This window comes from Piliocolobus tephrosceles, chromosome 12 (genome assembly GCF_002776525.5).
Source record: "Piliocolobus tephrosceles isolate RC106 chromosome 12, ASM277652v3, whole genome shotgun sequence".
NCBI lineage: Eukaryota > Metazoa > Chordata > Mammalia > Primates > Cercopithecidae > Piliocolobus > Piliocolobus tephrosceles.
In genome coordinates, this window is record NC_045445.1 from 81,920,910 (window position 1) to 81,933,999 (window position 13,090).

General features: G+C 37.9%; 1 protein-coding gene across 1 annotated transcript in view; it reads left to right on the forward strand.

Annotated features, from left to right (window-relative positions):
- Window positions 1-13,090, forward strand: part of TEX11 (testis expressed 11) — a 131,119-nt gene that overhangs the window by 74,959 nt on the left and 43,070 nt on the right. Inside the window, exon 12 of the mRNA XM_026451789.1 lies at window positions 2,870-2,942. Within this exon, the coding sequence (XP_026307574.1) occupies window positions 2,870-2,942 (73 nt within the window). The remainder of the gene's footprint in view (window positions 1-2,869; window positions 2,943-13,090) is intronic.

The following is a 13,090-nucleotide window of genomic DNA, read 5'->3' on the forward strand; positions in this document are numbered from 1 at the left end:
CTCCGCCTCCCGGGGTTACGCCATTCTCCTGCCTCAGCCTCCGGAGTAGCTGGGACTCCAGGCGCCCGCCACCTCGCCCGGCTAGTTTTTTGTATTTTTAGTAGAGACGGGGTTTCACCATGTTAGCCAGGATGGTCTCGATCTCCTGACCTCGTGATCCGCCTGTCTCGGCCTCCCAAAGTGCTGGGATTACAGGCTTGAGCCACCGCGCCCGGCCGTCTATATATATTTTTTTAAAAAAACAAGAGAAGAAGAAATATACATTTATATTAATACTATTTTTTATAATTATATAATTAATGTTACCAGTGCTCTTTGTTTTTTCATCTGGATTCAAATTACTGTCTGGCATTACTTGCTTTTCAACCTGAAAGATTGTCTCTTAGCAATGAATTCTCTAAGCTCTTGTTTATCCAGGGACATCTTTATTTCACCTTCTCTGAATAATAGTTTTGCTAGGTATTAGATTATTAGTAGATTTTTATTTTTGTTTGATCACTTTGGATATGTTGTCCCACTGCCTTCTGGCCTTTATTGTTTTTAATGAGAAATCAGCTATTAATCTTAATCACCCTTATATGTGGCAAGTCATATTTCTCTTGCTACTTTCAAATTTTCTTTGTCTTTTACCATTTTATAATGTATCTGGGTTGGATATCTTTGTGTTTCTTGATCCCACCTAGAGTTTTCTGGGCTTCTTGAGTGTGTAGATTATTGTTTTTCATCAAAATTAGGGAATTTTCAGCCATTTGTTTGAAATATTTTTTCTCTTTTTCTCTCCTTTTGGTAATCCCATTATGGGTATGTTGGTGTGCCTAATGGTGTCCCATGTTTTACTGAGGCTTGGTTTATTTTTTTCTTTTTCATTCTGCTCTCATATTTCATAATCTCTACTAATCTATCTTCATGTTTGCTGATTGCTTCCTCTGCTAAGTCAAACCTAATGTTGATACCCTCTAGTGAGTTTTAAAATTTCATTTATTGTAGTTTTCAACTCCAGAATTTCCGTCTGATTTTTATAATTTTTATCCTTTTATTGAGATTCATTTTTGATGAACTTTTTTTTAATCATACCTTCCTTCTTTAAGTGTGGTTTCATTTAGTTATTTGAACATATTTAAAATAGCTGCTTTGAATTCTGTGTCTATTAAGTTTAACATCTGGGCCTTTTCAAAATCAGTTCCTGTTACCTGTTTTTTCCTATGTAGAGGTCACACTTTCCTGTCTCTTTGCATATCTTGTAATTTTCTGTTGAAAACTGGACGTTTTAGATAATATGTTGTAGTATCTTTGGGTACTGAGCTCCCCATGGGGTTTGTGGATGTCAATGTTTACTTCTTTATTTGTTTAGTGAATTAGCTATAGGGAAATAGCAAAGTCTATTTTCCCCATAACTGATGTCACTCCTTGGAAGGCACAGTCTTTTCCTGTGCAAAGACTGCTTACACCTCCCTCTGGTAAAGGATGACAGTGATTTTAGGAGGGTTCTTTATTACTCTTTTCCTGATCTGACCTCTTAAGCTTCTAGATGACCTTCTTCTATTGGTAGCACATGCAGCTGTTAGTCTTGACTAATTGCTAGGTGATTACTGTGTGTGCGTGTGTGTGTGTTTGTGTGTGTGTGTGTGTTAAAGTGCTCTTGTGCATAAATTGCCCCACAGCCTGTTCCAATTAAAATAAGACCCCTTTGAAGGAATAGAAATCTTCTTAACTGTCTCTTCACATACTTCTCTCTATAAACTTCTAGTTGGTCTGTTATTTTCTTCTTAATATCATTGAGCTACCAATATCCTCTTAATTGCTCACTACCAAAATCTCCATGATTTTTTACAGTGTCCTTAGACTTGAACTTCCCCACACTCTGTTCCAACTAAAGTCATTTCCTTTAGGGAGTGCTATAGATCTATAGGGAGTGCTATAGATCTGCCTCTCCTACTGGGCAGAAACTGAACCACTGTTTTGGAGTTAGGGGGCAGGGACAGTGGCCCACTTCTGTCAGAGTGACAGTCCAACTGTATGAGTGGAAGAGTGGGCAAGAGTTGTAGTCCCTGATATTCTTGACTTGCTGCTCCCAGCGTGGACACTCTATCCTATAAGCAGCTGAGATGAGAGCTGAGATGAGATGAGATTGAGACCCAGGATCCTGAATTTGCAATGCCTGGGATAGAGCTTTTGCCTTACAAATAGAGGCTGGGTAGAGAAAGAGAGTTCTAGGCTTCTGAGCTATGCTTGTTTATAATAGAGCTTCTACAATAGATATCTGAGGGAATGAGAAGTGCCAGCAGTCTGGCCCTTCAGAGAATCCCTAGCCCAGAAACTGGAGGTAGAGAGAGTCCTATCTTCTTGGCCACACCCACCTAAAGTAGTGCTTACATCACACTGAGCTGGCGGATGGTGAGTGAATCATGGCTTAAATGTCACAGGCTCTTACTGTTCTTACTAAGACTTAGTAGATTTCCTGGAATAAATGTTTCTTCATTTTCTCTACACCCTCAGGGCAATTTCCTGAGCCTTTACATGATTATGTTTTCTAATTTTCACTAGTTATGATGATTGCTTTGCTGAGGAGAGGATCCGTGGAGCTCCTCACACGACTATTCTAGAAGTGTTTCTCTTCTGTTCTAGATTGTTAAAGAAATTGATAATGCTCAAGATTTTTTATTTAATCCTCATTTTTCTGAAACGATAAGGAAATGTGCAAATAGAGGCTAATATTTCTATATAAACTCCAAAATGTTCAGTTTAAACTATCATTTTTCTATTAATTTATTTTTACCTGTTTTTGATGAAAATTATATGAGATTATATTAATTTGCTTAAAGTTCTTTTTTGTTGGGACTAATTATCTTGTTGCATTGTTGCCAAACAGACCATGTTCCTGAGTCGTGCACTTGAGGAGATCCAGATATGCAATGACATCCAGAATTTCCTGAAACAAACAGGTACAGTAGGAACTGGAAGTTTGGTAACAGTTTGAAAGGAGCTTAGAATCTAAATAAACAAGTCTTTTGTCACCAGAAATTTGTGCCACTGCAGTACTTGATAACCAGTCAAATGGTTTTTTTTTTTTCTGTTGTTTTGTTTTGTTTTTTTGAGACAGGGTCTTACTGTGTCACCCAGGCTGGAGTGCAGTGATGTGATCTCGGCTCACTGCAACCTCTGTCTTCTGGGTTCAAGCAATTCTCCCACCTCAGCCTCCTGAGTAGCTGGGAACACAAGCATGCACCACAACGCCTGGCTAAACTTTTGTATTTTTTGGTAGAGATAGGGTTTCACCATGTTGGCGAGGCTGGTCTCGAACTCCTGACCTCAAGTGATCTGCCCACCTCGGCCTCCTAAAGTACTGGGATTACAGGTGTGAGCCACCACTCCCAGCCCCAATGATTCCTTAAGAGCTGATTTTTTCCCCACTCTATATCAGTATTGACTCCGTAACACACTACTTAGAATAAGAATATTTTTTACTTTGCTTTATATGAAAGTATAGCATTAAATATTTTATTATTGTTCAACATATTATTAATCTTAGATCACTAGATTTAATGTCTAATTTAATCAAGCTTTAACTTTGACTAAATGTAGGCTAGTCTTCACAATCAAGATATCAGATACTGCTAATATTTTGTTATAAAATTATCTAAATAGGCTGGGCGTGGTGGCTCACATCTGTAATCCCAGCACTTTGGGAGGCCGAGGTGGGCAGATCACCTGAGGTTAGGAGTTCGAGGCCAGCCTGACCAACATGGAGAAACCCCGTCTCTACCAAAAATACAAAGTTAGCCGGGCATGGTGGCACATGCCTGTAATCCCAGCTGCTCAGGAGGCTGAGGCGTCCTTGAATCACTTGAACTCAGGAGGCGGGGGTTACAGTGAGCCGAGATTGCGCCATTACATTCCGGCCTGGGCAACAAGAGCGAAACTCCGTCTCAAAATAAATAAATAAATAATATAATATAAACAGTAGTAAACCTTTGGAAGTTATATAATATCTTGATACTATTTCCTCATTAAATGTGGTATTGGCTTTTAGGTTTAGACCTGAAGTTTTTACAATGTGTTTTTCTGTCCCTGTTTCAGAATTTGTTAAAATCAATGAATATTCAATTGAATTACATGCTCTTTCAGACTTTATGGAGATAATCATATTTTTCTCTTTTGAACTATTAATATACTGAGTTACAATAATAGATTTTATAAAATTAAGTCATCATTTCATTCCTGGAATAAACCCTATTTGGTCATGGTGTGTTATTATTTTAATATGTTGATGAATTCTGTTTTCCAACATTTAGAAATTATTGGTCTGTCACTTTGTTTTTGCTTATGTGTTATGTCTTTGACAGTTTGAGTATCAAATTATAGGAATTATAAGGAAGAACATAAACACATAAAATTTAATTTACTTCTCTTAGTCTGTGACAGTCATTTAAATGAATAAAAACAACAAAAAGTAAGGATAGAGAGAACCCAAATAAAATACTTATTATAGAAGATTTAATGGAAGTAAACTCTGTAGGTAGCCTGAAAATATACTGTGTATCCTGAGAACAGAAAACATATCATCTTTTCATGTGCCTTTTGAAGTTTTACAAAATTGGTGTCAAGGAGGGCCTGAATAAATTCTAAGACATGTAAATAAAACAAACAACATCGTCTGATCACAATGCAAAAACTAGAAATTAATAACGGAATCTTTTTTTTTGAAAAACCCTACCACCTGGACATTTTTTAAAAACCCGAACTACAGTATACGTAGGATCTAATGGTAATGAAAATAACTCATACTAGAATTTTAAGTGCTAAAGCAGTGCTCAGAGCGAAATTCATTGCCTCCGTGATTTTTCTTTAAGCAAGTATATCAGGGCTGGGTGCAGTGGCTTATGCCTGTAATCCCAGTACTTTGGGAGGCCGAGGTGGGTGGATCACATAAGGCCAGGAATTCAAGAACCACCCTGCCAACATGACAAAACCCTGTCTCTACTAAAAATACAAAAACTAACCAAATATGGTGGCGTGTGCCCGTAATCCCAGGTACTTGGGAGCCTGAGACACGAGAATCACTTGAACCCCGCAGGTGGAGTTTGCAGTGAGCCTAGATTGTCCACTGCACTCCAGCCTGGGCAACACAGCAAGACACTGTTTCCAAAAAAATAAAAAATAAAAAAGTACATCAGAATGCTAACTGTCCACCAAAAAAACTGAATTTCTTCTTTTTTAGGAATACAACTAGACTATAGATAGAGTAGATAGAGAGATATAGTGAGATAGAGATAAAGGTCTCTCTATATATACATATTATATATAGTCTAAGCATATTTTTATATATACACACAGCTAGACTATACAGAGATACATGTGTGTATATATATTCTATATATAGACTTCAGGCAATCTTCAGAGTTTTTTTAGACCTTTATCTCTATCTCACTATTTCTCTATATTTAAGATATTTAATGACTGTAGTTAATTAAGGTGACTAATATCAGAATGAAGGAAAGTAAAATTCCCTATTGGAAAACAGTACATTATTTCATGAAAGTTTTGTGGTAAAATATATATAACATAAAATATGCTATTTTAAGTATTTTTAAGTGTACAGTTTTACAACCATTACCACTATTTTCAAATTTTTTCGTCATCCCGAACAGAAACTCTGTACCCATTAAAGAATAATTTCCCCATTCCCCCTTTCTCCAGCCCCTGGTAACCTCTCATATGCTTACTGCCTCTATGAATTTACCTATTCTAGATATTTCTTTTTTTTTTTTTTTTTTTTTTTGAGTAGGAGTTTTGGTCTGTTGCCTAGGATGGAGTGTAGCTCCCTGCAGCCTTGAACCCTGGGCTCAAGCTATCCTCCCACCTCGACCTCCTTAAGTGCTGGGATTACGGGAGTGAACCACCATGCCCAGCCCTAGATATTTCCTTTAAGTGAATCATACAATATTTGTCCTTTTGTAACTGGCTTATTTCACTTAGCGTAATGTATTCAAGATTCGTCCATGTCACAGCATGTGTCAAAATTCCCTCCCATTTTAAGGCTGAATTATATTCCATCATATGGTGTATTAGTCCGTTTTCATACTGCTATAAAGAACTACCTGAGACTAGGTAATTTATAAAGGAAATAGATTTAATTGACTCACAGTTCAGTATGGCTGGGGAGGCCTCAGTAAACTTACAATCATGGCAGAAGGCGAAGGGGAAGCAAGGCACCTTTTTTACAAGGTGACGGGAAGGAGAAGTGCCGAGTGAAGGGGAAGAGCCCCTTATAAAACCATCAGATCTCATGAGAACTCACTATCACAAGAAGGGCAAGAGGGAAACTGCCCTGGTGATTCCGTCACCTCCACCCAGTCTCTCCCTTAACACATGGGAATTATGGGAATTACAATTCAAGATGAGATTTGGGTGGAGACACAAAGCCTGACCATATCATTCCACCCTGGACCCTCCCAAATTTCATGTGCCTTTCACATTTCAAAACCAATCATGCCTTCCCAGCAGTCCCCCAAAGTCTTAATTCATTCCAGCGTTAACCCGTAAGTCCATGTTCAAAGTCTCATCTGAGACAAGGCAAGTCCCTTCCACCTGTGAGCCTGTAACAGCAAAACCAAGTTAGTTACTTCCTAGATAAAATGGGGGTACAGATATTGGGTAAATACACCCATTCCAAATGGGAGAAATTGGCCAAAACAGAGGGGCTACAGGCCCCATGCAAATCTGAAATCCAGCAGGGCATCAAATCTTAAAGCTCCAAAATGATCTCCTTTGACTCCATGTCTCACATCCAGGTCATGCTGATGCAAGAGGTGAGTTCCCATGGTCTTGGGCAGCTTTGCCCCTGTGGCTTTGCAGGGTACAGCCTCCCTCTTGGTTGGTTTCAAGGGCTGGTGTTGAGTGTCTGTGACTTTTCTGGGTGCACAGTGCAAGCTGTCAGTGGATCTACCATTCTGGCATCTGGAGGACGGTGGCCCTCTTCTCAAAGCTCCACTAGGCAGTGCCCCAGTGGGAACTCTGTGTGGGAGCTCCAACCCCACATTTCCCTTCCTCAATACCCTAGCAGAGGTCCTCCATGAGGACGCCACCCCTGCAGCAAACTTCTCCATGGACACCCATTTGTTTCCGTACATCCTCTGAAATCTAGGTAGAAGTTCCCAAACCTCAATTCTTGACTTCTGTGCACCTGCAGGCACAACACGACATGAAAGCCACCAAGGCTTGGGGCTTGCACCCTCTGAAGCAATGGCCTGAGCTGTGTGTTGGCCCCTTTTAGCCATGGCTAGGATGTGGCTAAAAGTCACAGTTCCAAGATTACACTAAGCAGAGAAGCCCTGGGCCTGGCCCAGGAAACCATTTTTCCTTCCTAGGCCTCCAGACCTGTGATGGGAGGAGCTGCCTTGAAGGTCTCTGAGGTGCCCTGGAGACATTTTCCCTATTGTCTTTGTGATTAACATTGGGCTCCTCGCTACTTATGCAAATTTCTGCAGCCAGCTTGAATTTCTCCCCAGAAAATGGGTTTCTCTTTTCAGTTGCATTATCAGGCTGAAAATTTTCCAAACTGTTATGTTCTGCTTCCCTTTTAAACATAAGTTCCAATTTCAGATCATCTCTCTCAAGTTCATAGTTCCACAGATCTCTAGGACAGAGGCAAAATGCCACCAGTCTCTTTGCTAAAGCATAGCAGGAGTGACCTTTGCTGCAGTTCCCAAGAAGTTCCTCATCTCCATGTGAGACTATGTCAGCCTGGGCTTCACTGTTCATATCACTGTAAGCATTTTGGCCAAAACCATTCAACAAGTATCTAGGAAGTTCCAAACTTTCCCAGATCTTCCTGTCTTCTAAACCTTCCAAAGTGTTCCAACCTCTTACCTGTTATCCAGTTCCAAAGTCACTTCCACATTTTTGGATATCTTGATAGCAGTACCTCACTCTACTGGTACCAATTTACTGTATTAGTCCATTCTCGCCATTTTACATTCCCACCAGCAAATGTATCTTAATTTCTCCACCTCCTTGCCAACACTTGTTGTTTTCCATTTTTTATTATTATAGCTATTCTAGTAGGTGAAATAGTATCTCATAGTTTTGATTAGTATTTCTCTGATGACTAAAGTGTTGAGCATCTTTTCATGTGCTTATTGGTTATTTGTATTTCATCTTTGAGGGAGGGAAAGGACTTGTCTATTCAAGTTATTTGCCCATATTTAAAATTGGGTTGCTTTTTGGTGTTGAGTTTTAGGATTTCTTTATATATTTTGTATATTAAACCCTTATCAGGTATATGATTTGCAAATATTTTCTCCTGTATGTTTTCTTTTCACTTTCTTGATAATGTCCTTTGATATAAAAAAGTTTTTAACTTTGATGAAGTCCAATTTATCTACCTTTTCTTTTGTTGCTTGTGCTTTCAGTGTCATGTCAAAGAATCCATTGCCAAATCCAAAGTCATGAAGATTTATTCCTATATATTCTTCTAAGAGTTTTATGGTTTTAGCTCATATGTTTGGGTAATTGATCCATTTTGAGTTCATTTTTGTATTCAATGGTGTAGTAGGCATCCAACTTCATTCTTCTGCCTGTGGAAATCCAGTTGCCACCACACCATTTGTTGAAGAGACTATTCTTTTTTGTTTGCTTGTTTGTTTGTTTTGAGACGGAGTTTTGCTTGTTGCCCAGGCTGGAGTGCAGTGGTACAACCTTGGCTCACTACAACCTCCTCCTCCCTGGTTCAAGCGATTCTTCTGCCTCAGCCTCCCAAGTAACTGGGATTGCAGGCATGCACCACCATGCCCGGCTAATTTTGTATTTTTAGTAGAGGCAGGGTTTCTCCATGTTGGTCAGGCTGGTCTCAAACTCCTGACCTCAGGTGATCCACCCACCTCGACCTCCCAAAGTGCTGGGAATACAGGTGTGAGCCACCACGCCCAGCCTGAAGAGACTATGCTTTGTCCCATGTAATGGTCTTGACATCCTTGTTGAAAATCAGTCTGCCATAGATGTATGGGTTTATTTCTTAACTCTCAGTTCTATTCTGTTGGTCTATGTCTATCTTTATGGTAGTACCACACTGTTTTATGACTGTAGCTTTGTAATAAGCTTTGAAACAGAAAAGTGTTGGCCCTCCAGCTTTGTTCCTTTTCAAGATTCATTTTGAACTATTGGGGCACCTTACAATTCCATGTAAATTTGAGAATTGACTTTTTCATTTCTGTAAAAAGAGGCTGATGAAATTTTTATAGGGATTGCTTGGCATAATATAAATTTTGAAGTGTTGACATCTTAACAATATTAAGTCTTCCAATCCATAAATGTAGGCTGTCTTTTCATTTATTTAGGTCTTCTTTAATGTCTTTCATCAGTATTTTATAGTAATCATTGTACAGATCTTCCACCTTCTTGGCTAAATTTATTCTTTTGAATACTATCGTAAATGAATTGTTTTCTTAATTTCCTTTTTGGATTGTTCATTGCTGATGTATAGAAACACAATTGATTTTTGCATGTTGATCTTTTACCTGCAACTTTGCCGAATTTGTAGCTTTCTTGTGGTTTCTTTGGGATTTTCTATACATAGGGTCATGTCATCTGTGAACAGTGAGAGTTACACTTCTTTCTTTTTACTTTGGATGCCTTTTGTTTCTTTTTGTTGCCTAATTTATCTGGCTAAAACTTCCTGTACAATGTTGAATAGCGGTAGTGAGAGAGGGCATCCTTGTCTTGTTCCTGATCTTAGGGGTAAGCTTCCACCATTGAGTATAATGTTAACTGTGGAGTTTTTTTAATGCCCTTTATCGGGTTGAGGCTATTCCCTTCCATTCCTAGTTTATCTTGAAAATATTTTGGATTTTATCACATGATTTTTCTGCATCAATGAATATGATCTTTTTTCCTTTTTTTTTATTGATGTGGTATATTACATTAATTGATTTGCTTATGTTGAACCACCCTTGCATTCTTGGGATAAATCACACCTAATCAGATTGTATAATCCTTTAAAATGCTGTAAGATTTGGTTTGCTAGTATTTTGTTGGCATTTTTTATTGATATCCATGAAGAATATTGGTTTGTAATTTTCTTTTCTTTAATGTCTATATTTGACTTTAGTATCAGGGTAATGCTGGCTTCATAGAAGAAGTTAGGAAATATTCCCTCCTCTTCCATTATTTGGAAGAGTTTGAGAAGAACTGCTGTTTATTCTTCTTTAAATGTTTGGAAGAATTCACCAGTGAAGCCATCTGGTCCTGGACTTTTGTTTATTGGGAGGTTTTAAATTACTTATTTAATCTCTACTTGTTATAGGTCTGTTGAGATTTTCTGTTTCTTCTAAAGTCAATTTAGTAATTTGTGTGCTTTTAGGAATTTGTCATTTTATCTAAGTTATCTAACTTTTTGATGTACAATAGTTCATAGTAATCTCTATTTGTGATTCAATTTTTGGAAGGTAAAATCAAGAGTTGTTAGAGGCAAATTGGGCACTTGATTAAAATAGGATCTGATAGTTCTGTTTTTAGTTTTTTGAGAAATCTTCACACTGTTGTCCATGGAAGCTCTACTGATTTACATTCCCACCAGCAGTGTAAAGCATTCCCTTTTCTCTGCATCCTTGCCAACTTCGTTATTTTTTGACATTTTAATAATGGACATCCTGACTGGTGTAAGATGATATGTCATTGTGGTTTTAATTTGCATTTCTCTGATGACTTTTCAATCCAGCAATCTCACTACTGGGTAATCTACCCAAAGGTAAAGAAATTATATATTGAAAAGATATCAGCACTCATATGTTTATTGCAGCACTATTCACAGTTGCAATGATATGGAGTCAACCTATGTATCTGTCAATGGATGATTGGACAAAGAAAATGTGGAATGAAGATATACACAATTAAGTAGTACTCAGCCATAAAAATAGAATGAAATCAGGTCATTTGCAGTAACGTGGATGAAACTGGAGGCCATTATCTTAAGTGGAACAACTCAGAACGAGAACGTCAAATACTGCATGTTCTCACTTATAAGTGGGAGCTAAATAAAGTATGCACATGGACACAGAGGGTGGAATAATGGACACTGGAGACTAGGAAGGGTGAGATGGTGGGAGGGGGTTAAAGGATGAGAAATTTCTTAATGGGTACAATGTACATTATTTGGGTAATGGTTACAGTAAATACCCAGACTTCACTACTGCTTAATATATCCATGTAACAAAACTGAACTTGTGTTCTTTAAATTTATACAAATTAAAAATAAAATAAATAAATAGGATCATGAGTGCCCAATAAACGATACTTGGTTATCTATCTAAACAAAGTAACAATCAAACATTTAAAAATAAACATAGGGCCAGGTGCTTTGGAAGGCCAAGGTGGGCAGATCACCTGAAGTCAGGAGTTTGAGACCAGCCTGGCCAACATGGTGAAACCCCATCTCTACTAAAACTACAAAAATTAGCTGGGTGTGGTGGCACGTGCCTGTAATCCCAGCTACTTGGGAGGCTGAGGTAGGAGAATTGCTTGAACCTGGGAGGTGGAGGTTGCAGTGAGCTGAGATTGTGCCAATGCGCTCCAGCCTGGGAGACAGAGTGAGATTCCATCACAAAAAATAAATAAATAAATAAATAAATAAATAAATAAATAAATAAATAAACAAACAAACGTACATAGGAGGTAACACCATTCTAACATAGGAGGTAACAAAATTCTAAAGAACTTTAGCTCTTTGACAAGTGAGAAACCTTTGTTCTTTGTTAGTTTGCCACTAAATAATCAAAAATAAAGAAAAAGACAACATAAAGCTCAGAGAATTATTATGCTTGTAAAACACAGAATCTGCTATCTAGGCAGATTACACAGAAGATAAAGAATAACTTTTGCATTGTGGTGAAGGCATTAATCAGTAAACTAAGGAAGCAAGCCCATCAAAATTTAGATAACGTTGCTATGATTTTAACACATTGCATAGCTTTATTTCAGACTTAGGTTTAAACCAGGGCAAAAAAATTTCACTTTCCCAGTTTGTCCTTCATTATGTTCTTTGATGTTCTGGAACAAACTGACCATCTTTCAGAGCATCCGCTAGGTCAAAACTCTTTTCATAATAATACTAAGATGTGTAGTTTTCCAGAGGCAATATGATGTGTGATATTGTAATAGACTGAATGCAGAAGCAAATAGTAGAGACTAATTATTTCTATTAAATTGGGCATTAAGGAACTTTGCAAAAATGTGAAGCAATCTTCTTATTTTTAAAATAAAATTATTTTTATTAAAATTGACATCAACATGCAACAGATTCATCTCAAATCAATTCAGTCAATAAATATATTTAATTTTTCTGTTTTAATTTATAATATGGTAAGTATTGATAGTTACAACATACATGCGGAAAACCTCTTTGGAAGTCCTTAGTAATATTTCAGAGTACAAAGGGGTCCTGAGAACAGAAAGTTTGAGAACTACTGTCTTAGAAACAAACTACCTATCCCTTTAAAAACAGAAGCATATACCCATTTGTCACTCTTGCTCATAATATAATCTCAACCACTTGTTTTAATTTTAACTTTTAACCAAAATAATATCTATTTCAAAGAGAAAATTTGAGGGGTGCAATTGAGAACTATCTCTCACAAACATTATAGCAGATTAACAGAGCTCATGAACACATGTAGCACTTTCAATGTACACACCCATCCCTTTTAAAGAGGAAAATGAACACAACCATTAACATGACCCAAAGATATTGCCGCTTTATAGCATATAAAAATAAGAAGCAGCAGTATATAGGACCAGGTGTGGTGGCTCACGCCTGTAATCCCAGCACTTTGGGAGGCCGAGGTACTTGAATCACGAGGTCAGGAGATCAAGACCAGCCTGACCAACATGGTGAAACCCCATCTCTACTAAAAATACAAAAAATTAGCTGGGCGTGGTGGCACATGCCTGTAGCTACTCGGGAGGCTGAGCTAGGAGAATTAATTGAACCCGGCAGGCGGAGGTTGCAGTGAGCCAAGATCACACCACTGCACTCCAGCCTGGGTGACAGAGCAAGACTCCATCTCAAAAAAAAAAAAAAAAAAAAGAAGAAGAAGAA